The sequence below is a fragment of the Bombyx mandarina genome, chromosome 11, assembly GCF_030267445.1.
Source record: "Bombyx mandarina strain Sakado chromosome 11, ASM3026744v2".
Lineage (NCBI taxonomy): Eukaryota > Metazoa > Arthropoda > Insecta > Lepidoptera > Bombycidae > Bombyx > Bombyx mandarina.
The window spans coordinates 14,190,085-14,216,022 of NC_143218.1; the positions used below are offsets into that span (position 1 = coordinate 14,190,085).

The 25,938-nt window shown below is 35.5% G+C and overlaps 3 protein-coding genes across 9 annotated transcripts; 1 reads left to right on the forward strand and 2 right to left on the reverse strand.

Annotated features, from left to right (window-relative positions):
- Positions 1–641: 641 nt before the first annotated feature.
- Positions 642–6,528, reverse strand: Wbp2 (WW domain binding protein 2). Its single transcript, XM_028180523.2, has 7 exons — positions 6,272–6,528; positions 5,204–5,378; positions 4,608–4,767; positions 3,962–4,092; positions 3,291–3,519; positions 2,914–2,996; positions 642–1,245 (listed from the first exon to the last, which is right to left on the reverse strand). The coding sequence occupies exons 1-7, from the start codon at positions 6,325–6,327 to the stop codon at positions 1,198–1,200; spliced, it is 882 nt and encodes a 293-aa protein (XP_028036324.1). The 5' UTR covers positions 6,328–6,528; the 3' UTR covers positions 642–1,197.
- A 2,557-nt stretch (positions 6,529–9,085) lies between these two features.
- Positions 9,086–16,621, forward strand: Pms2 (mismatch repair endonuclease PMS2). Of its 7 annotated transcripts, none has more exons than XR_016323794.1 (8): positions 9,086–9,477; positions 10,500–10,659; positions 11,157–11,300; positions 12,547–12,748; positions 13,066–14,691; positions 15,205–15,423; positions 15,686–15,835; positions 16,427–16,621. XR_016323794.1 is itself a non-coding variant. In XM_089731030.1 (8 exons), the coding sequence occupies exons 1-8, from the start codon at positions 9,397–9,399 to the stop codon at positions 16,511–16,513; spliced, it is 2,649 nt and encodes an 882-aa protein (XP_089587156.1). In that variant the 5' UTR covers positions 9,100–9,396; the 3' UTR covers positions 16,514–16,621. The 7 variants fall into 7 exon arrangements, 5 of the variants coding, with proteins under 5 accessions (XP_089587156.1, XP_089587157.1, XP_089587160.1 ...); XR_016323795.1 differs by having other exon boundaries at positions 9,092–9,477; positions 13,087–14,691; XM_089731030.1 differs by having other exon boundaries at positions 9,100–9,477; positions 15,225–15,423.
- Positions 16,572–25,626, reverse strand: l(2)09851 (WD repeat-containing protein 1 l(2)09851). The gene is made up of 7 exons (XM_028180479.2): positions 24,985–25,626; positions 24,758–24,914; positions 22,285–22,503; positions 21,105–21,241; positions 18,627–18,781; positions 17,502–17,722; positions 16,572–16,754 (listed from the first exon to the last, which is right to left on the reverse strand). Exons 1-7 carry the CDS (start codon positions 25,290–25,292, stop codon positions 16,617–16,619), a joined length of 1,335 nt encoding a protein of 444 aa, XP_028036280.1. The 5' UTR covers positions 25,293–25,626; the 3' UTR covers positions 16,572–16,616.
- Positions 25,627–25,938: the final 312 nt, after the last annotated feature.

Here is a 25,938-nt window from a genome sequence, read left to right on the forward strand (position 1 = left end):
CGGGAGGATCCGAAATGACGTGAGATTTATTGCATCGCAAACGCGGCGTCGAGAAAATACAGCTTTGCTTTTATTATAAACGTTTTTATTCTAATTTCATTATTCGTATCTATGAGAATAGCTTTATTGTCCTATACGGCCAATAGAAGATCTGAAGACCCGCTACTCTGCTGTCTGATCTGGCGGTGTCTCCACGAATGTGAAGGAAGTTTTTATCCAGATTAGGTCAATCTCAACTACCTCCAATACCACGTCATAAGTGGGATTAGGATTAGCGTAGTAGTATGGAATGGGATCATTTGCTTACGTTTGCCGTTAGGGGCGCTGTTTCAACTGCATACAAAATTGGATTACCTTTTACGCTATCGAGAACGTTAAAAAACTCGCACTAAGCACACTGATGTTTTTATTAGACTTTCTCGCTGACATGAAATACGCTATGGTGTTTCTAAAGCGCTATAGTGTTTCTATGATTTCTTCTCAGAGTGGTTTGAAAAGATTCTGCATTACATTTTTTAACATTTGCCTTTTGCCATTTGGATAGAGTAGACTTTATCTGTCTGCAACAAGATCAGAAACTGACAGCTACCTGACCACTCAGTACAATTAGGTTTTAACCAACACAAAAAAAAAAATATAAATAAAGAAAAGCTAAGCTTTTATTCTCATAAATAGTTAAATAACAAGTGCAAATTTCATTCAATTCAAGTGTTGCACATCTTTCTTAATTTTTAACACTGTTGTAAATAATTGCGTTGAATAATCTAATTATAAACTATATTAAATAAAATTTGTTGCCATTGTCAACACATTAATATATGTAACACATTATCCTCTAATCGCGTTTGATAATACTAGATGCCAGTTTTTGTCCAAAACATGCAAACTTATTTTAAATTAATATTTCAAGTAGGAATGCATTGATTACATTAATTATAATTTTTTACATTTCTTTACCACAATTGCTTTATTCATAAAAATGGTATAATGTCATCTTGCAAAGAATAATTAATTTTTATAATTTTATAAATCCAAATATTCTCTGGTTTGTAAACCAGTTGTAGTGGTTAGATTTAATTTACCACTTGTAACACCCAAAGGAGACGTAAAAGCTTTTATGAACTTTTACATTTTATTGTCTAATACTCTTTGGGTTATCCGACAGCCATGGTTTCATGTGATAATGCGGACAGTGCATTAATTCTGCTTTTTCGACGTAGATTCTTGATAGGTCGGTGGCTGATCCTGTAAGTTCATAAGACAAATTTTAATACGCGCTATACGTGTACGATTTACGCATGGTGAAGTATTTATTATACTTATATATATTTTAAATTTTTCACAACCTACTTGGTTCTATGTGGTTACCGGAACCTATAAGCATCAACAATGTAAATGCCACCACCCACATTAAGACACTAAGTATCGAGTATAAAGTCTGCCCTACCCTTCAAACCAAAAAGCTAATTGCTTCATAGTAGCTACCCTAGCAGGCTAGACGGCTTTAGTCTTCGTGGCCTAAAGGATAAGACGTCCGGTGCATTCGTGTTGAGCGATGCACCGGTGTTCGAATCCCAGGCGGGTACCAATTTTTCTAATGAAATACGTAGGTATTCAACAAAATAAATGTTCACGATTGACTTCCACGGTGAAGGAATAACATCGTGTAATAAAAATCAAACCCGCAAAATTATCATTTGCGTAATTACTGGTGGTAGGACGTCTTGTGAGTCTGCACGGGTAAGTACCACCACCCTGCCTATTTCTGCCGTGAAGCAGTAATGCCTTGCGGTTTGAGGGTGGGGCAGCCGTTGTAACTATACTTGAGACCTTAGAACTTATATCTCAAGGTGGGTGGCGCATTTACGTTGTCGATGTTTATGGACTCCAGTAACCACTTAACACCAGATGGGCTGTGAGCACGTCCACAAAACAATAAAATTGTAATTTTCGCTACTATCCTTTTTATTGCCTGACTAGCCGTACTGGTGGTAGGACCTCTTGTGAGTCCGCGCGGGTGGGTACCACCACCCTGCCTATTTCTGCCGTGAAGCAGTAATGCGTTTCGGTTTGAAGGGTGCGGCAGCCGTCGTTACTATACTTGAGACCTTAGAACTTGTATCTCAAGGTGGGTGGCGCATTTACGTTGTGAATGTCTATGGGCTCCAGTAACCACTTAACACCAGGTGGGCTGTGAGCTCGTCCACCCATCTAAGCAATAAAAAATAAAAAATAAAAACTCGCCCTCTTCGCTGGGCATTTAAAATTAACATTATTATTTATTATCATTATTATTAGGGAGTCCAACACTCATATAAATATTAGCCTATCCATTAAGTACATGTATTTTCTACATGGATACTAAGTTTCAAGTCGGATCGGATGCATGGTTCAGTAGTTATAATAGAACATCCATAAAAACTACTAGATTTATATATTAGTATAGATGTTATTTCTTCCCTGTGGAAAATGCTCATGATAAGTACGTATTTCGTTAGAAAAACCCGTCTGCGTGATTTGAACCCCAGCACAGTCGCATCATATGGATCACATGCAATAGCATGACTATTCACCTATGCACTCATATAGAGCATCGATTCGTATCGTGAATAATACATGAAAACAAAATGTGAATTAACTTTGTATTCCGGATAAATTCCACAACCCAATAACTACCTATTTTGATTGCTACGCTGTTGGAAATTTACGACAGTTAAAAAAAAAATTCTCTACTTTACAACTTACGTGACTTTGCATGCATCCAATGGTTAGACTGCTGCGCACCATACAATACTCGCCTTAAATATCTCTTCAAGTAAAATTCAACGCTCCGAGAAAACTATACAGTGTAGTTCATTCCAAAGTCTAAAAGTATGTAGTGTACATGATTGATTGACCTAAATAATAACTTACATTATAAGGTGGTGGCACATATGCTGTTTGTGGCCTGTTTGGATCGTAGTATGCACTCTGAGCTGCTTCAGCTGCTTTAGCATCTGCAAAATTACGATTATTCTACTGCAAAATATACTATTCAAAACAAATTGATTTTATTTACACATGAATTTCTTTTAATATGTTGTAAAACATAAGTGATTTTACTCAAATTCTTAATACAAGACTAATAGTATTTATTCCATTTTACTACAATGTATATATATATGTGCATTACATCTGCATAAAACTAAGTACACTTAGTTTTATTTTTAAAATATGACTTACAATACATGATAGTTATATTTAACTTTTATGTTACTTTACTTAACTCAACAAACTTTTACAGAACTCACCAGCAGAAGACATGCCAGTTGGTGGTGCTGAAGCTGCGAAACCCCCTGGATATCCGGGTGGTGGCGCTGATGCTCCCGGGTAGCCAGGAGGAGCCCCTCCTGGAACCACAAACCCACCACCCCCGGAAAACCCAGGGCCGGTCGGGTAAGATGCTCCAGTCACGCCAGGGTAGGGAGGTGGGGTATTCGACACAAATACTGAGTTTGGTGGAGGTTGGTCTGGAAAAGCCTGGAAAAATAATAAAAATGTAATTTCGAATTACAATATGCGAAATAGTGCCAACTCTCTTAATTATTTCTATATATCGTCTTCTCGCATTAAAACTGTATAATCTCAAAACTTACTAATTTTACAAGAGTGTTTTAAAGGTTTAACATGGGGCATTTTTAATATTTATCGTCTTTTAAAGTACGATAAAATTATGTATTAATTTTGTTAATAGTAGTCAAGATATAGGTAAACTAAAAAAAAAAAACTAAAACGAAACTACGCTTTTTGACAGTATTTACGAGAAAAATACTGGTCATATCAAATGATTCCGCAAATTAACTAAATTTCGAATATTTTTGGAAATTGTACACTTTTAATGCAAAAAGACGATATCTAATATTGTTCATAAGACATTAAGCTAATATGTATTATATGTTAAGAAATGTACTGAATGACGTACAGAATAAGGTGGCACCCATCCATAATATCCTTGTGGAGGAGGTGCATAAGCTGGTGGTGGTGCGGCTTGCCACGGTCCAGTCGGTGGGGTATAAGGAGGTGGCGAAGCACCAGCTGCCATATGACGAGAAGCTAAAAAAAATTATATTTTATTTATTATATATTGCTAAACATAATTTGATATCATATCAAGGATTGCTTTATATAGAAGAAATTGCTCATATGTAGAATCAATAGATAATTAAGTTTTTTTTAATGAATTCTAACAAATCTTATTACTTTTATACACTTTATTGTTTATTTTTTTCTTGCCCATGTAGGCAGACGAGCATACGGCCTACCTGATAGTGAATGGTTACCGTCGCTCATGGACTTCAGCAATGCCAGGAGCAGAGCCAAACCGCTGTCTACTATAAAATTTTATGGTATTGTAGCTATAATACAATATTAAAAATTGAGGTAAGGGGCCTTTCAATAACTTTTAGTGATATAGCATGGAAGGGAAGCTCTTGCTTCAGTAACAACAACCCAACATCATTTCAAGGTTGTGATGTAAACATACTCTTCAGTAGTCTTCAATCGAATTCAGTAACTGATATAGACTTGTCGCATTCAATTATGATTAGGTAGGCATTACTTTTACTCACCAAGATGAGCAGCTTTTAACATGGCTTGTCCATACTCAATAGCACCTCCTGATTTGAAGGTAAGCTTGAATTTGACCTCACCAATAAAGTTGCCATTAGGTTGGGCACGAACTTTACCTTTTATACAGTTGGCAGAGAACATAGGTTGTTCCACAGTTACCTATAAAACAATATCAATTCACATCGTCATAATCATCAACATTGCCCGAAATACTGCTGAAGACAGGCTTCTATTAAGTCTCCAGCTGTAGGGAACACAGATTCCACTTATTCACACTATTCCCCCTGGTGCATAATATTGCAACAAGCTTTTATATAATATAAATTTTATGTTATTACTATGGACTCATTTGCAGTGAATTTGCAATTTAAAATGGGTTCATAACAATCAAATATTAGCTATTTATCTATATAATTATTTATTAATAGTACTGATTTCTTTTTATTGGCTCAGTTCATGTCAATGAATTTATTTAATAACTTTTTAGCCAAGACAGACAAGAGACAGATTTCTGAAAAACCAAACTGCATTCAGCAGTAGTTTATTTAGTCATCATATCCTATGTTGTTCTTCATCTAACAAATAAATTACTTACATCTTGCAATGCAATAAAAGGAAAACTGAATGATCTCATGGCATCTGTATTCTTCTTTGAATTGTAAATCATTCTATGAGTAGTGAGGTACATCCGTCCCTCCTTGATCCCCTTAAACTCTGGTGTATCATTCCCATAGAATTCAACTGACACATTGTCAGAAAACAAGATGATGCTGCAATAGTAAAGTAAATAAATAAAAAAATATCAATATAATGATAATCATTCTTTATCATCTTCTAGATAAAATTGACAATATTTCATATGCCACAAAAGATAATATCTAGTGTTATATTAATCTGAAGTATCCATTGGATCAACCCTTTTTCAACAACAGGCCAGTCGGCCTTTTTTGTACAAACAAGAAAGTTTATTGAAAAGTATTTTTTGCAAAATAGTTTCAAAAAAGACACATCAAGAAAATTAAACTTTTCTTTGTTTGTTTGTTTTTTTGTCTTTTAGAAGGCACACTCGCTTGTGAAATGGAAGTAATGACCAATTTAATTTTTTCTTATATTATAGTTATAAAAACTTAACAGTTACTTACTTATATTGCAATTTTGGAGTCTTTTGAGATTATTAAAAAATTTGGTTATTGGAAAACAAAAAAAAGAACTTTATGGAAGGGTTGGGACAAAATTAACAGATCATGATCTCATATATTGGGACAGGGACAGTGCATAATTAGTTGACTAATAATTTCTAAGCAAGTATGACATATTATAATGTTCCACATCAACGTTTTTACAAAGGTGGAATCTCTATTAACAAGAATATACTATCTAAATATACGTATTTCATCTAGGCATGATGAATTCTGAATTAAACAGACAAGACATGTTACCTCCGTAACTGGAAGCTAGTAATTATTAATTTTTTTCATATTTTTCATTATACCATTATTATTATTTTTATAATAATAATTAATGATGTGGCGGCATAGTCTATTATAACTATGAAACATTTGTTTATACTTTAATACCTACAAAGTATTTCTTCGATTAAGGAATGGTAGATGGTACAGTTAAGCGTAGAACATTCTGAAAATATGAAAACAAGATGACTCACCATTCCCCTGCGTGTATCAAAACTCCGTGATCGGCGTGAGCGGTATTTAATGACATAATGCAATTATTGTTCTGATTATATATAACATTTAACCACTAAGGTTCATAAAACTTAATTTGAATCGAATCCTGTGTCGAGTGTCTTTATTACGTTATTTACGATCGTAATCAATCGTAATCACCAAATTGTATTATGTGTTTAATTTAGGTTATATATAATCTTACTCTATGGTTTAATCTATGTTCAGAGGGACTCTGTTAAACTTTTTTTTTAAGAGATTTTATGACCTGGCAACTGAGACCTTTAAGTTATGTTTTATTTTTATTTATATTATTCATATTTTTATGAAAAATGATATTAAGGACTGAAATGAAATGAAGATGATTAATTTGAGACACTAATGTTGGACGGTTAAATTTGAGGGATTGGGTTCTTTAGGTGATGAGGGGCTATTTAAAAACACAACTGCTTCATTATAATTATATTGCAGATTGCTTGAACACTTTTACACCATTATACAATTATTATCTTTATATTTTTTATAAAACTATTTCATGTTTCTCTTGCCGTGTCTAGATGAGAAGTGATGACATTTTCTTACGAGAATACAATGATCTGTTTTTTTTAAACATTTAAAATATTTCTAATATTCGAAATCTAATCAAGTGTCAAGTGTTGCCTTTTTTTTTTTTTTTTTTTTTTTTCGGGTAGAGGGCCGAACCTCCTACGAGGTCCCCGCGCAAAAGGGGCGCGCGGGGTATGTGAGACTCAACGATCTGCATGGTGCTGTGAGCAGACCGCGGGCCCAAGGATTTTAGGACCCACCCACTAAACGACTCCCCTGCACTCTTACACCCGACGTCCGATCCCCTCCGAGGTCAGAACCCGGATGAGGTAGGGGGGCTACCGCGGTCAACACTACAACCAGACGGCGCGGCTCACCCCAAGGACGCCCAGCCGACTGAGCCTTCGAGGCGAATCGAAGGCTCTGAAACGTCGGCCGTCTCGGTACGGCAGCCCGTCGGGCCGCCCGGACGGTGCCGCTGGTGTCCCGGAATACCCCGCTGGACCAGAACCAGCCTGCCGGGTCGGGACGCGATACACCGTCGACCGGTCGCTCTATTTACTCCACGGCAGCGCGCTAGAGTGCTGGTAGCGCACCGCGCGGCCTCACCCCCTCAGGTCGCCCCTTGACCTTCACTGGGGGGAGGCCGCTACCTACAGGGGCCGGGACGTACGGGCGTATTCCCGCCTCCGGCCCCCGGCTCGACGGCGACGGATTGGTGCGGAAAGGGAAGAGCTCTCCCTCTCTCGCTCCGCCGCCTCCTTCTGCGAGATGGTGGACTCGTCAAGTGTTGCCTGCCATTACATTTAATATACAAACTCCAACAACTAATCAACTGGGATGAAATTAAATGAAATGAATTGAGATGATATAGGATGAATTAAAATCTCAGTAAAATTATGGTCATTTACTAAGGTTTTTTCAGTGGACTTTTTGGAGGATCCCGAGAAGTTACGTCCAGCGGCTTTGTTTCATTTTCCCACATTTGTGTACTTTCACAGATACATAGATTATACACTTACAGTTAATAAACCACCGTTATTACCTACGAATAAATAATAAGTCAGGAAGTATAACAAAAACCAATCACAAACGAGGTTGGAAATAGAAATTGGTTTGAATTCAAAACGAAAGCAGGGATTGGTTAATGTGCTTGCTGCAATGTCTGCTATGACAGCAGCATGACAGCGTAGACGATGTTATGTAATAAGTGGACCCAGTGGACCGCACAAAGTTAATAATAAAACAATTTAATTGTATAATATTTTTTTTTTTTTTTTGTAAAAAACTCTGTCCCTCCAAATATAATCAATTTAGTAAGTTTTTGCCCAGAAGAAATTAAAAAAGAATCTTTTTTCCCAATGTAGGGAAGATGAATTCTGAGAAATTCAACCATTACACATTTAATAAAAAAAAAAAAATGGTCATTATTTGTCTGGTGACTGTTTTTTAGTAAGCGTAGAATATCTTCATTGTCAATTATTTTAGAAAAACACTGTATAGATATTACTGACGGATTTTTCGTTATCATGTATTTTTATTATACAACACCACAGATGGGTACGAGAGTACACCGAAATCTTTCAAATTAACCAGATTGTGGAAATACAAATTTTCATTAGCAGGTAGCAATGATAAGCATTCTGGACAGTTGATTTTCGCTTGCAGTTTTCGGCTTACAAAGCCGGCTATATAGCCTACAATTTGCTCCACTGTTTCTGGCAATTGAATGCTAGGGTCCAGCATGTTTAATAAAGTGAATAGAGCATACTCTGCTGGTTTTCACAGGCATCCAGTCATATTCTTGTCTTTCCAAGTTAACTGCAGCTATCCACTTTCTTGCCGAATTGCATCGGCAGGAAAACTAAAAGAAAACAAATTAAGCAAAATCCATTATCGTTATAAAATTATCAAAATAAATATATCTATTTGATAATAAAAAGTCAAGTCAGTCAGTGGAAGTCAATCGTGAACATTTGTTGAGTACAAATATTTCATTAGAAAAATTGGTACCCGCCTCAGATTTGAACACCGGTGTATCGCTCAACACGTATGCACCGGACGTCTTGTCTTTTAGGCCACGACGACTAATCATTTCACTCCATAATATTATTATCATTTTTCATAAAAATATCCCGTATCATCTCATTTCATTTTATTTCATGCCATGTTTCATATTAATCACCTTTATTTCATTTTATTATATCACATTTCATAAAAAAAATATATATAAAAAATTAGGCAGTATGGTATGATACTTTTGCCTTTCCATTTGGACAAAGAAAATTACTACTGCTTGAATCAAAAATAAACAAAACTTACAAAACTGAAAATTAATTAAAGACCTTTACATACTTTATACTTAAACATAACTCATACATATCTCAATGTAGTCTTTGATTCTGCTTTTTCTGGCTTATATCGTTGTATACTTTTAAGTACATAGTTAAATTAATAGAAATAATAGACACTCCATAATAGTCCATAGTTACGAAGACCAAATTCTTCTCACGTAAATAGTCATAGTCGTATATAAACAATTTCCTAAAACATTTGTAAGATGGACAATTTAGGTACAACACCATCAAGTGATATAAAACCCATAAATGAAAATACTGTTCATAAAATTTGTTCGGGACAGGTAAGAATAAACTTTTAACAACTGAAATTTCTACTACTTTGTTTTTCCTTACTCTATTAACTGGGGTCGCCAGAACATTTATTTTACCACGCCTTCCTCGTGTTTTGATCGATCGGACATGATATACAATCAATACATATAAAAATAACAAATCCACAGTCATCTCAGTATTAACCCCTTTAATAAAAACAATTATTTACATGATCTATGTGTGACTTTGGTCTATCTTTAGTTCCATATACGTCCATATTCTGAATATACATTAAATCTATTATTTTTCATTGCTTACAAAACGGTAACGCTAGTAGATTTAGTTTTTCAATTTTTCTTCCTCTTATGTATACATGCCTGTCACTTACTTGATACTTTTGTTACTCAACCCAAAGGCCCCAAGTTCCATATGCTAATAGTAATAGTATTGAAAATAATCATATTTTACTTAAACTTTGGTTTTCACGAATCATAGACTATTAAATCTTCTATTATTTTCTATTTATTGTTTTTAACATTTTGAACACTTTACTTACAGTTTTCTTGATGGAGTATTATTTAATTTATAGATATTAAAAAAAAATTATATTTATGGATCTTCAACTGTAATTGCAATTGAGATGTTTTCTAAAATTTACAACAAAACTACCCAGTCTGCAATTATCATAATAAATACAAGCTTTAATTTGGAATAGTATAATAAAGTACATTATATACAAAACAACAATTTTATTATTCGCTGAAAACTAAATTCACCTGTAGATCTATTATGACTTGTATTAGTAATTACTTATGCTGTTAATGTATATTATAACATCTCTATATCATCTATCATAAATATGTTCCAACATCTCTCAACATCAACAAATCTACTCTTCCTTAAAATCTACATTTACATATCTATCTACACCATAATTACAAAAAGTAATTATTGTGTGTGAGTGTATGATATAATTAGATGAGTATAATTATTTCCAATTTGATTATTGTTATGAAATAATCCTATAAACAATGACATTTATTTGAAACAGGTAGTTTTGAACTTGGCTGTAGCAGTTAAGGAATTAGTGGAAAATTCACTGGATGCAGGAGCTACCAAAATTGATATTAGATGCAAGAATTATGGTATGGATAGCATTGAAGTTTCGGACAATGGTTCAGGAGTTAATGAAGATAATTTTGCAGCATTGAGTAAGCAAATATTACATGTACTTTATTTATTGTTATTTTAAATTTATAAGCATTAATTTTGTGCATGGTCTTCTGTAATATCATATGTCAACAGAATGAAGATTATGATTTTGCATGTTAATTTTATTGTATAAACTTAGAAAGGGAAAGACAATGAATTGTATTGAAATGCTCTTTGTCACTTGATACAACATGCAGTGATTTTAATTAACCAAATTTTATTTGAAATAAACCACAATCTCATACAATAAGCCCACTGAGTTTCTTGTGAGTGGGTCACGATTTCGATCTGGTGGTAGGTTCTACGAATAACTGCTTTTGCTAGGGCTGGTGCTATCAGATTATCTCATGTTGAGCCCGTGAGCTCACCTACCTGTAGTGGGTAGATGAGTACCCAGTAGGTGGCTACCCACGCGTAGCTGGATGAGCCCTTTAGGCTACCATCAAATATGTAGAAAAAAATAGAATTAGACAATTATCTTTCTCTTTATTTTCAGCCTTAAAATATCATACATCAAAATTGAGTGACTACTCAGATTTGCTTGGAGTATCAAGTTTTGGTTTTAGAGGTGAAGCTCTTAGTTCACTTTGTGCTTTGGCAAATCTGACTGTAACTACCAGGCATAAAAATTCCAATTATGGTAAGATTTTTTTGTCAAAAACCATTTATTATTATTTTATTATTATTATATGTAGAATTAGGATCATCTTTATGATTAAATTGAATATTCTCATTCATGCTGTATATACAGACAAATAAAATAGAAATGTTTCTTGTCAGAGTTTCTCACCGGATCTGTTTAGTAGGTCGCGATTCCGATCCGAGTGGTAGATTCTGTGAAGCACTGCTCTTGCTAAGGCTAGTGTTAGCAAATTCTCTCAGGTTGAGTCCGTAAACTCACCTACCCGTCCACACAAACCTGGAGTAGCCCCCCCAAGGGACCTAGCCTACTACCAGCGATTACATGAGACCCGACACGTTTTGTGCGACGGCGGCTTTGCGTTGCCCGGTCGCCTGGGCCGGATGTGTAGTTAGCGACGGCCACTTTAAGACGGTTATCATAGCGCACCGCTTTTTCAAAGAAGCGTTTAACGCGCTATTTAGTTACTTACGTATAGGTAATTGAAGGTTGTCGTGAAGATCTACATTCCTCAAATACCACGGTGCTCAGTCGGCTATCCTGCAAAAAGGGGATTGGACGTCTTGTAGAGTGTCGCCTTGTTACGAAGGGACAATTTACTTCGCTTGCAAATTAAGAGGTAGGGTCGACCGCACTGTTTTAAATCGAAGGCCGCGATCTGGAGTTTACTGTTAGTAGTATTAGATAGCCGTATTATCGGCGAAGAGGGCTTAGTGGATCCCCGGCGACCGGCGGCGGGGTGTCATTGAGTATATAATTCAAGGGCTCGAAAGGTTCAAGGTAGTTTGTTTTTTATGTTTTAACTAGTGGATCCGATAGACGTTGTCCTACATACACAAAATGAATGAAATGAATGCATAGACAAAAATTCATTCAAGTCCATCCAGCCGTTTAGGAGGAGTTCAGTGACATACACACGCACAGTACAATTATATAGGAAAGTGACTGGGAACAAATCACGCTTGGTCATCCGGCCCCAATATAGGATTCCCTGTGTTATGGGTATCAGAGACTAATTAACTGTTTTTGCGCGCGCGCGCGTGTGTGTGTGTGTGTGTGTGTTGTGTGTGAGTGTGTGACCACCTTTCTTTTTGGTAGGCAATTCCCTTACACTTAATATGGTGTTTGGGGTCGTATACAATAGCTAAGAAATCTTGGCATCGATTTTAATTAGTTTTTTTTAATGTAAAATCTGATATACCTATATTTTTTACTTGTTAACTATAATTTAATTGTATTATTACAGCAACTAAAATAGAATACGATCTTAAAGGTAACATTGTAAAGACAACACCATGTTCTAGGCAAATTGGAACAACCGTTACTTGTACAAATCTGTTTCATTCCTTGCCAGTGAGACAAAAGGAATTTCATAACAATGTAAAAAGAGAATTCAACAAAATGACGCATTTACTATATGCATACTGTTTAATTTCAATAGGTGTTAAGTAAGTCAAAATATCCATTCAATATATTTTTTTATTGCATAGTTAAGTGAACTAGCTTAAGGCCTATCGGTGTTAAAAGATTACCGGAGCCGATCGACATCACCACGTGAATACCACCGCACACCAAAGTCTCAGTATTATGGTTTAACAGCTATTCAGTTGAAACTTAGCACTCTGTCGCCGCACACCCCCTTGCCACCAGCTATTACTTGCGTAATCATTTTGCGGGTTTAATTTTTTATATACACGAGTTTATTCTCTTGTCATAGGAGTATAAGAAGTACAGTCGAAGGACAATAAAAATATGCGAGATCAAGGTTTAACTTTTATGATTGCAGAATTACGTGTACGAATCAGACATCTTCCAATACAAAATCTGTAGTAGTTGAAACGCATGGCTCCTCGTATAAAGACAACATAGCCAGTATATTTGGTCTTAAACAACTACAGACAATAATCGAAATAAAACCCGAATACACTCAAAACATAAAAGATAATATTTTTAAAGGTCTATCTAGTGAAGTAGCTCATGACCAACAAAGTTTTGTCATCGAAGATGTGGACATTAACCTATCAGAAGATTCCAACGACAACGAGTCTGAAGCTATTGCAAAAGATGAAATTAAATCACAAGGACATAAAAACATTGTTAAACCGTTTGAATTTATAGGTTTTGTATCTTCGTGTGAACATGGACGTGGTAGATCTAGTACAGACAGACAGTTCTTCTTCGTAAATAACAGGCCCTGTGAACCAATTAAAATAACTAAACTCATAAATGAAGTTTACAGACAATACAATCCAAACCAATATCCTTTTGTTTTTCTGAATGTTAATGTTGAAAGATCGTCTGTAGACATAAATCTAACGCCGGATAAAAGAAAATTATTTTTAACCAAAGAGAAAAATATATTGGACGTTTTAAAAGTTTCTTTACTTAAGTTATTTGAAAGTATACCGCGGACATTGAAAGTAGACTCTTCCCAAAATGTTTCTATTTCGAAAGATCATAAACCAGAATTAGATCAACCGAGAATTTTTACGTCTTTCCTGCAACAATTCGATAAAAAATCAAAGCTTGGTGATCCTATTTCAAAAAGGGAAGATTTAAATAAAGTTGATTTAAAAAGAAAATCTACAGCAATTACTGACTACGTTACTATGAAAAGTAAAAGACTAGAACAACCCTGTTCAAGTATTAATGAAACAAAATTGATATCCAGTGATATTAATACCAATGAATTGCTTGATTCAGAAGAGATCCCTCAAGTCCCTATGAAATCTGAGGGGCGCAGTGATGACAAAAATGTTACAGAATTAATACCTCGACCAACAAATGTAGAAACGCCGATAATTGTATCTGACCAAATTAAATCTGAAGAAACTGAAATCACAGAGGAAAAAGAGATTATATATTTAGACTATTGCAACGAAATGCCAAATACACAGATAAAACAGTTATCAGAACAAGTTGTAGAGCAAACTTATACCATTAACTGCAAAACAAAAACAAAACCTAAGATACATTTATCACCGGGATCTAAAAAATCCTCCGAAAGCTACAATAAAGTTTTAACGGTGACAGACAAAGAAGACTTAGGTAAGAACCACAGGAGATCAGTAATTTTAAAAACTTCTTTGCAGCATGTCCAGGCTTTAACAGAAATTTATAATAGAAATAATGCCAGGATATTACCTACTAAAGTGAAATTTAAAAGCGCCATTAATCCAGTATTCAATAAAAAATGTGAAGAAGAATTGATACGAGAAATATCTAAGGATTCATTTAAGAAGATGCATATTGTGGGGCAATTTAATTTGGGTTTCATAATAACACAACTAGAAGATGATCTTTTTGTAATAGACCAACATGCTACTGATGAGATTTATAATTTTGAAACCTTACAGCGAACAACAGAACTAACCAGTCAAAAATTGGTGATGTAAGTGTTGTGTGTATTCGAATTTAAAATAAAAGTTCCGGTGTTGTTTTTCTGATAGTTCATAAAATTATTGTAATGAATAAAAATTTCAATGTTTTCCTGGAATTACTGATGTCCATAAGTATGACAGCACAATTCCTGCATGTCTAGGAATTATTCATAGAGAAACTTTCCTCAAGAATAAAAGAGTACATCATACCATCATTGAGCATACTTGACTATACTTTTTTGGCGAATATATTTATTCACACCCATTTGTTACAGTTGAAAGATTAGTATAATTTCCACTATAGGGCTCAAAATGTACATATTTTTCTAAATCGTCCCATTTTCTTTTTAATATAGTCTACTCATTTTTACATTCTCATCTTTTGTGCAATCTGTTAATGAGTAATGAAATACACTTCGCGGCACTTATAACAATGACAACATCATTATCATAGCCATTTAACATAATGCTAAGAAGTGGAACAATGTATTGGATTTTGAATATATTTCTTTTTTATTACACAGGCAAATTTTCATATTTTCAGCCCACAACAATTAGAATTAACAGGTGTAAACGAAGAAATACTAATGGACAACATAGATATTTTCAAAAAGAACGGTTTTACATTTGAAGTAAATAAGGAGGCATTGCCAACGAAACGTGTAAAACTTTTGACTATACCAATGTCGAAAAATTGGTTATTTGGAAAGGAAGATATCGAAGAAATACTCTTTATGTTAAGGGTAATTAAAGCAAAACTATTTACTAAATATTTGCTGACGCCGCACTCCTTGATTTATCTTGACAGGAATCGGCAATCCGATTTAGTTAGAAAATAAGGTAGGATAGGATGGATGATGAGTAAAAGTGGAGTACCGTGACGGCTTTAAGAGTCGATCAATTGCATTACGTTACTAAATTTTAAGTTAGGAACTATTCTTGTACATAATGCATATTGAGAAAAATATCCCATTTTGTATTATCATTTACAATGTGTTACAATAGGAAGCTCCGTCCGAACATTGCAGGCCGAGTAGAGTAAGAGCAATGTTCGCATCGAGAGCTTGCAGAAAGTCTGTCATGATTGGCACAGCTTTGAAAAAATCCGACATGAGAACGCTGGTCGACCATATGGCAGAAATTGATAAGCCGTGGGTAAGTAACGTAATGTCACGTAATGTCTAGTGAGATAGTCATCATGAAATCATTGAAATCTTTTAACTAAAATTATGCCAAACTGGAATTTATCAGAAAGGTTTTCATAAAATATCAAAAATGGTTACTTTAAAAGATTAGCTAGTTTTCCTCCATCCACCACCGCCGCCTAAGGACCTAAGAATCTACCTAATCCACTATGTGCTTTCACCATTATTGTTGAAGAGTTCTACATGAAAACTAGGCCATAGCATCGCCCACTGAATTTCTCGATCTTATCAGCGAGTCGCGAATCTGATCTGACAGCAGATTCATTCGCAAAGCAGTTGCCCTTGAGCTGTTAGGTCTCCTTCGGAGGCGCTCGGGCAGCAGTTATTGAATCCCACATCACCCAGCTGAACACGTGCTCACCCACCTGTCGTGGTGAAGCTCAAAAGACCTCTGCGCCACCAGTAATACCTCCATTACAAAACAACAAAAAAAAACTAGTTTGAAGATTGACTTAGCAGCATCTCAATATTATATGTATAAGTACTCAAAATACTCAAATGACATTATTTATAACATTAATCCACATTTTCATTTTTTTAGAACTGTCCACATGGACGCCCCACCATAAGGCATTTGGTCAACTTAGCTATGGTCCAAACTGAGTACAGCAGTGGATATAAATTTTGAGAACTTCAGTTTTATTTTAGTATTATTTCTATCAAAAATCATGGAAGATCGTTTTGATAAAGAATTTTTTTTAAGAAATAAAGACAAATTTTGTATGATTTATTTAAACACTAATAGTTTTAAATATATTAAATCCTGTATGTGCTGTTGTTACAATAACGCCAGGTAGTTGCTTGTGCCAGTGTAACTCTTTAATATCAGTCTGTCCTTGATGAATAAATAGTAATTGAGGCGGAAGGTTCTGAAATAAAATAAAAATATTACAAAGTATCTAAAAAAGATGGTACAAAATTATAAATTATCAAAACAAATGAAGACGAATTTTCGAGGTGGGTGGCGCATTTACGTTGTAGATGTCTATGGGCTCCAGTAACCACTTAACACCAGGTGGACTGTGAGCTCGTCCGTCCATCTAAGAAACAAAAAAAAATAAAAAATTCTTAAGGCTTCGTCAAACAGAACGCGTAATTAGCGCGCGTCAGCGCGTTAACCTGACGCCGCGCTATGACGCCGAGATGTGTTGTACTACTATGGTAACATACCGTCAAACAGAGCCCCAACGCTATAAGTACGCAGCGCTCTGTCGCGGCGTTAGGACGCTTTGACGTCAGGCGTTGTAATTTTTTACAAATTTTATTTTAGCGTCCTAGTGAATGTGTATTAAAATACTAGATAATGCCCGAAAAAATGACATAAATAGTTATAAAATACCCATGCTTATACAATGCCACATCTGAATCACTCGATTTCTTAATACTTTTAAATTTTCACACTGCTATCGAAAGGCACTATGATTTGGCGAATGCGTTGCGTCAAGGTGCGTTAGACTCATCTATACCATTTTCTGTGACATGAAAAGAGCGCGACGTTAAGTACGCGTTCTGTTTGACGAAGGCTTTATAGATGATGGCTCATATTTTGTGCGATTAAAGCAAAAAAGAAATGTGATTTTAAGTAATTAATTGATTACGTTAATAAATAGACAAACCTTTAATTCATCATCATCTTCAACTTCATCATCGTCTTTTTCAACCGCTAAGTCCCAAAGAGCTACTTGATTATCTTCTCCTGCTGATGCTAACACGCTGGGCTCGGTCCAATGCCATTCCACTGATGTAACTGGTGCAGTGTGATGTTTGAATGTACCCACTGGAGTACTATTTGTAAACTGTCTCAAGTCCCAGATATGCAGAAATCCATCATCACCGCCTTGAAATAATCAGAAAACGTTTATTATATTCAGAGAAAAAATTATATCGTAACTTTAAAAGGGAAGATGTTTTTTTTAACTGTTTTCAAATCATAAAACAGAATATGTTATGAAAACAGATAATAATATAATTGTTGCAAAGTACGAGCCGTGGTCTTTATTTGTAGTTGTAATCGTAAATACACATTTCCGTTAGTGTGTACACCCGACGGAGCGATCAGTAGCTATTATAACTTTTGCCACATTTAGCCTACATTGACGCGTATACAGATTGGTCACTCACACAACTGTACAATATTTTCATACATAACGCTTATAGAGTAAGATACCAGGGCCCCCAGGCGTCACGTATTTTCTGACGAACGAAATGTGGCCGATTGCGTAGTGTTAGTATGTACTAAGAACGCATGCCTACCTGCTACCTTGCTTAGACGACCAATTTTCAGGTATCAGGTACTCAAGGTACATAAAATCATGACCTACTTCACGTATTTTCTGAAATATGATTTTTATATATGTCCACCAGACAACTATTTTAAAACCTCTTACAAAAAGACAGACCGATCCAAGGTGCCAATCATCCTCTAAATTCAATTTAATACTTCTGTGGGTAAGAGCGCGAGGGCAGTATTAGGATATATTGACTTCTCTGTCTCTTTATCTCTCTCTTACAGTTGACTTATATCAATTAATTATTAATATTAAAAGAAAATCAGTTAAAAATTAAATAATCAGGTAAATGCTTCATGGCAGAAATAGGCGGGGTGGTGGTACCTACCCGTGCGGACTCACAAGAGGACCTATCCACCAGTTATGATAATTATAGTGTTAATCAAAATTATCTTTAATTTTGGAACCAGTTTTATAAATTTTTAAACTTAACAGTTACACTTAATGACTTACCGCTTGCAATAAATGGCTCTTTTCCATTCCATGATATAACATTAATGTCACTTTGATGTGCATTTTCAGCTGTGAGCATGCAAGCCTTTTGTGGTGCTGCTCTAGTATCCCATATTCTTATGGTCTTATCTACAGAGCATGTAGCTAATACGTTCCTGGATATTAAAAAAAAAGTATTTTAAATTATCATTGTGGCACATTACAAGGGACGGCTCATAAGTCTGCGGTCTACGTTATCTTATCAATAACGCATCAATTCGGAATAGATAGCACTAATTGTCGGTTTCAGCGACAATATAAATACAAAAATTTAGTTACAAGCAATTGAATCTGTAGAGCGATAAAAATCACCATGTCCGCCGAATCCTGAAATCCTATTTCGAAAACCGCGTTGTGATTATGTACCTTTAAAAAAGAAAATAGATAGGAAATTTGAAGACATCTCATCGGTTCTTCGGGATTCTGCACCGTGTACGACTGTGTTTTGTTAATGTTTCAGCAAGGGTTAGGAAACCCGACTCGGGAGCTGCAAGGATTTCTTTAAAGTAGCCTGAAGAAATTTGTGATCGAATTGTCACCGTAAATAAAACGTGGATTTGTCAAAATGACCCAAATTGAAAACAAGAATCCATACAATAGTTTAAAAAAGGAGAAAGGCCGCTAAAGAAGATTAAGGAGAAGACGGGGCCGAAAGGGGCAACTGTTTTCTGGGATTGCGAAGGAATTATATTGATCGTTTAGTCGCTTAACTTAAGGGAACTACGACGAACAGTCAATAATATACTAATTTATTCAAAATTTAGAGCGATCGATATTTTTTTTAATGTTTTGTATGGTTTTATTTTTTTTTTCCTGAAGAACGCAGGATAAATCCCATAAATGACAGCTGATGTGCAGTAAAAGATCGCAATAGACTAGGCACTCTATCTCACTTACACCCGCATGAACAGTGGCTACCTCGCGCTCGCACCTACAGCGGGCTCACAATGTGTCTGGCAAGATGTAAAAACCATTAAAACTGTCTGGCTATTGAGTTAACATATTTTTATAAGTCCCTAAGTAACATATATAAAATTCAGCTGTTATAGTATAACGAAAGTATAATTAAAATTTATTAAAGTTTAGGGGTATCTGGCAGGAGGAACTGTAAAAAGTGTCCGGCAATGGATATCGTGATTTCTAAAGATATTCTGGAGTAAATAATAAAAAAAGTTAACTTTATACTTTAACGAATTTAAGGTACTATTTTATTTACCTTTACTGCCAGCTACCTGCCCAAGTAACCACAATCGAAACTCTATAGTCGCGGGTCGTTCTTACCTGTGTTAGAGACATACACAGAGAGACTTTCAGCTTTTATAAAATTACGAAGGTCTGGCCGTCGCGGGCTCTTGCTCTATAAGTTAAGTGAATCGAATCCTTCAGATCGTAGTAATTATGTGAAGAAATATAGATTACAAACGAATGCTGACACTATAATTATTTACATTATTATTAAAATGTTTATGACGGTACAAAGCGAAGCAAGTCAAGTCGATAGGCAAAAATAATGAAACATGTTGCAAGTACATAGTTCTAAAAAGTCCTCGTTGATTTTATTTGCTTTGGTCGTTTGTGCCGTACGTATCACCGTGTTTTGATCATTGTGCCTATTGTGATTTTACCGATGGCTCCTATTATTAAATGCAATGTGTGGCCCAATGTCGTAGACTGATATTGGAGCAAAATGCAAAATATGTCATTGTATCGTAAAAACAAAAGGTAACACCATAAACCTTTCTAACCATATGAAAATACATCAACCTTTGTTTTCGCAAAGTAATGAAACGAAAAATTCAAAATTTGAATCGATTTTTAGGAGATCCAACAATCGATTCAGAGGCCTACGATCCAAAAAATCGATTCAAAAATAAAAATCGTGCATCCCTAACACTGATTCATAGTTCATACAGCCGCCATAAATTCTTTTGTCTTAAATCACGTGCAAGAGGGAGGGCCTATTCATTGTACAGTGTACACGTACCGTACGCCGCTTATCAGACGCCCCTCGTACATTTAAATTATTAAAGAAAAAATTACAGAAAATTAACACACAAACACAGTGCAATGATCTTGTCACCGGATCTTTTCAGTGGGTCGCGATTCCGATCCGGTGGTAGATTGAGCGAAGCACTGCCCAGGCTAAGTACTACTGCCCCGTGAGCTCGCCTACACGTTCAGTGAAGCTAGCTAACACCTCAAGACTACTAGCATAGATAGGCCAAAAAAAAATTAAAGTATCTAACGTAACACGTTTTAAAAAAATATATATTCTTGCATTTATGGGTGACACACACCATATAGCTGCGTAGAATTTCCAGTCTTTAAAGATTCAAAACTACATTTGAATCTTCCCTTTACAATTTTGACTTTGGAAATGATTCTTCTACCTCTTGTATAACAATGGCACCTCACAATTTTTTCAAATACTTTTCTTACCTTTCATTTGGAGACCATTGTATGTCTTCAACAGAACTGGTATGCCCTACAAGGGGTCGTTGGTCTACAGTCCAAGTGCCACCTTCATTTGGTCTCCATATATGAATGTCTCTTCTGCAGTCTCCAGTTGCCAGCATCTAAAATAAAAATTAAAGATGTGGTGTCGTGGGACACCAGGTAGGAACGAAGTTCCTTCGGCTAATGTAGAATCGACACAATTTGCAAAAAAAGAAATGGTGCTCAATTTTATGTAGGTTTTCTTGGTTTTTCTCTTAAATTTTGCTGATTAGTTTTTATTTAAGTACGGGAAAGTATTTAGGAAATTCAGTATTTTAAGAAATAATAAATTACGTAAAATAAAATAAAAAGTAATTCAAATTCAAATTATCAATTAAAATAACAAAATATATCTCTTTATTTTTGGTTGACAACATAAAATTACATGGAAATAGAAATAATTACTAAATAGAGAGAGAAGGGATTAGAGAACGAAAAGAAATAAGGAGAAAGAGAAAGGTATTATACACTACTCGCTTGTGTATGCGACTGTCGCGCCTGCGCACGTCTCATTTAACGGTTTTATTCCACGCACTTTTTTCCACGGATTTTTTCTTACGGTTTTACTATCACATTTTTTTCAGTTCGGTCGCGCAGCAAAATCCCTATCCCCTCCAAGCCTGCCGTAAGGAACTTCGTTCCAAAAATAAAATAGTTTTAAACATTTTTTTTGTATCAATGTAGTAAGTAGTTAATAGGGGTTTTGATCAGATCGTGAGGAGCAAAGTTGTGTGAACTATTTTATTTTGGTCATTTAGTGTTTTTTCAGTTTTAAATGATGCCGATTTATTAACTGCTTCGCATCTGTGAAAGTGCATGAATGAGGGAAATAAAACAAAGCCGCTGGACATAGCTTCTCAAGTTCTTTCAAAAAGTCCTTTTTACTTTACTTCATCTATAACTCATCCCATCTCTTCTCATTGCTATTAATCTCATCTCAGTTGACTAGTCTCAAATTAATGAACTTCATCTCATTTCACTTCACATTACAATAAAAAGTAAGAAGAAAATATAAGTCTGGGTTAAAGATATCATTACTAACTTCTAAAAAACTAATCATCTAAAAAACAACCAGTAGTTAAATGTATTATAGAATTAAACAATAAACTAATGTGATACCCACACCTGATTCAGTAGGACACCAATCGAGGGCGAAACCCTCTTGCTGATGCCCGTTAAATGAATATATAGGTTTGACGGGATTTGAAACTGTCTCCAAGTTGTATCTTTCTAACACAACTGGGTCATCCACGGCTTGCAGCTGTTGTGTGATATTCCAAATGTCAACTCGGCCTAGTTCTGACCAACTTGCTGCCAATACAGAGTTTTTAAAATTTGTAGCCTGAAAATTAATTAATTATTCAAAATTGAAAATATACAAAGATCCCAATATTATTATTGTGTTTGCATAATACTCTCAGGATCAGCCACCAGCCAAGCCATAAAAATTCATAAATTACATATATTTCATGTGAAATGTCATATTAATAAATGATTTAAACTTAACTGTACAAAACAAATCAGAATCGAAAACTTTCGGTGGTTTATAGCACATAGTGAGCCAAGAGGTATTTATTGATTAGACTGATGCACTAGCTAATTAAGACTCAAATGCAACTGGTATAGGATCTGAAACCATTGTAACCTTCCCCATTAAACAAATAAGAGCACTACTAAGATTATGTATTTATAATGAACAGCAAATTTAGTGGTCCCAATGCTCCGCCCCCACATCAAGACGGTACGCGATCGTGCCGCCTTCATTCTAGGACGTCTCTACCCGATGACATGTAGGCGAAGTAAAATGTCCCTTAGAAATAAGGTGACACTCTACAAAACTTGCATACGCCCCGTCATGACCTATGCAAGTGTAGTGTTCGCTCACGCGGCCCGCATACACTTGAAATCATTCCAAGTCATTCAATCCCGTTTTTGCAGGATAGCCGTCGGAGCCCCGTGGTTCGTCAGGAATGTCGACCTCCATGACGACCTGGACTTAGAGTCCATCAGTAAGTATCTGCAGTCGGCGTCCATGCGCCACTTCGATAAAGCGGCACGACACGAGAACTCTCTCATCGTGGCCGCCGGTAACTACATTCCCGATCCTGCGGACAGAATGGAAAGCAGTCGACGTCGCCCAAAACACGTCATCTCGGATCCTCCCGATCCACTAACGGTGCTTTTAGGTACTTCAAGCACCGGTCACCGTTCTCGTCGAACCCGTCGCTTGCGACGAAGGGCTCGACGAGTAAATTAACTCTCAGACACAGCCCACTGAGTTTCTCGCCGGATCTTCTCAGTGGGTCGCGTTTCCGATCCGGTGGTAGATTCTGCGAAGCACGACTCTTGCTAGGGTTCGTGTTAGCAACGTCATCAGGTTTGAGCCCCGTGAGCTCACCTACAAAAGTTAGGGTTACGCTGATATAGCCTCTCAAGGCTCTCAGCTTAGGTAGACAAAAAAAAAAAAAAAAAAACTGGTCCCAACAAACACAAACAGGTGATACCAGAATTGGCACTGAATCATAAGTCACAGGGTCTATAGAGATTATAATTGGTAGTAGGTACTGTGTATTGGAGGTACTGAAACACAGAAAAGACAGCATGTGCTATTCAAGTGCACAGAAGTGGTTTTCAATGAATCTTCAAACCTATTGTGAATGAGGTCACTACAGGATGCCCAAAACAGAGAACTTGAAAATAAACATCAATTTGCAAAAATATATGATATGATTATTTTGCTGCAGTTGCTGTAAACTGTACTCAATCGATTGTACTACTTTTAATTTATTTAACAGTGAATAGGTTAACAGAAGTAAACAGTTAAAATTATAGAATAAACCAAACATGTGAGTAATTGTTAAGCACTGTAAGTCCCAGGTGCATGCTAAGGGTCTCTCTTAGGGTTGTTTCTGCTGAAAAAAGAATTAGAAAATATGTAAATTTTGGTTAAAACTGTTGGCAAAGCATATTTAAGCCCACAGAAGAGTTAACACCATTCTATTTCTCCCATGAAGCAGTGATGTATAGTGATTTAAAGGGCAAAACAACTGTTGTGCAAAACAATTGAATGTTGAACCTCATATCGGTAATCTGTATACCGGTGGTCAAATTCAGCTGAAACCTTCGGACTAAGCCTTCAGCTTGGTTCCCCAAGCTAGAAGTCTCGTTACTGTCTCAATCACAGAAGTAGCATCACCAAGGGCATACAACTTAATCATACCATCACCAAGGGCATACAACTTAAGTGTCTAGAAATCTACCCTGACCACATGCTCCTAGATGAGTGGGAACATCTTGTCATCATTCCTGAATTTACATCTAAATAATGGTGATCTCATAAATGTCTCTAATGTACATGTTTTTTGAATTACAAGACAAAATTGTCATTAGAAGATTTAATAGTTTTTAAACAGGTCTTTCTTGTTACGTTTATTTCAATATAAACTTTATGATTAACATACTAAAAATTTAATAGTAAATATTATTGAATATTTAAAATGACATGATTAAATTTAAAAAAATGTACTTTGCTGGTTCATTGTTTCTCAAAGTTACTTAGTTTGTTAGTTTGTGAAGTTAGTTAGTTTTATGTTTACCCTTATTCTGTTTACACATCCTTGATGTTTTATGAATGAGAATGTCATCTGTGGTTTCTGCTCTTCATCTTCATCATCAGAATCATCATCTTCAGATTCTTCATCTTCCTCTGGTTTAGATATAGGATGTAGGTTTGACATTTTTATTACCAAAAGACTGCAAAAAACATGTCATGGTACTAACTAGCTTCTACTTTTATAATATTCACATTTTTTGTTTTACTTACTTATTCAAATGTGCACTTGACGCTTGTGTTCCGGCGACCAAATAAGCAGTCATAGGAAATTCATTTCGATCATTTCCAAGATTGTCTGTAACTATGTCAAAGCTAAGACATGGGGCTCCAGTTTGAGCCTGATGCAGCATCACATAAGCAGAATGATCACAGACCAATTGTTCATCTTCCTTTAAAGGCTGGTCTGGTAAATAAGTTTTCGGGCGATCATCGTTCTGGTCACTCTCCGCTTCTTCATTCATTTCATCGTCTTCATTCTCTGAACTTGAGTCCATACGTTCATCTGCTTCGTTGGACATAATCAATGAGGTTGATTTGAAGTTATGTTTAAATAAAAAGTAAACGTATGAGAAATATGTAATGGAATTCTACAAATTACTTTACTAGCAGGTATTGGAAATTACGTGTAAATTGAGGTTAGAATAATGTCTAGTTTTCCTTCATATTTTTTTTTAAATAAATTTTAGTGGCTTAGAAACAAAGTAATTTAAGCCAAATCAGTAATTCTGTTTCTTCATCACTCTAATTCACATAGAAACCTCACAACAAATTACAGATTATTAACTACTACACGAAACTAGGTGTATTATCTATGCTATAAACCACATTTTATGCAAGATAAAAAAAGCAAAATATCACTACATTAATATATACCTACTACTGTAATGATTAGACAGCATTGTCAGAGTGTCATGTATACAATGTATAAAATATTTAAAAATAAAACTCAATCTCACTCTCTCAAATTCACGAATTTATTGTGCATTAATAAGAAAATCTTCTATCTAAGTATTTGAGTACTTGTGTTGTGACCGGTTCCGATGTCCTACATTCAAAAGTCCCAAACTAGAATTATATAGGTATTGTGTTTTCATCGAACAGCGAAGTTGTCTTATCGCACCTCGTTTCATTTAATATTATTAAATTACATTATAAGTCCATTTC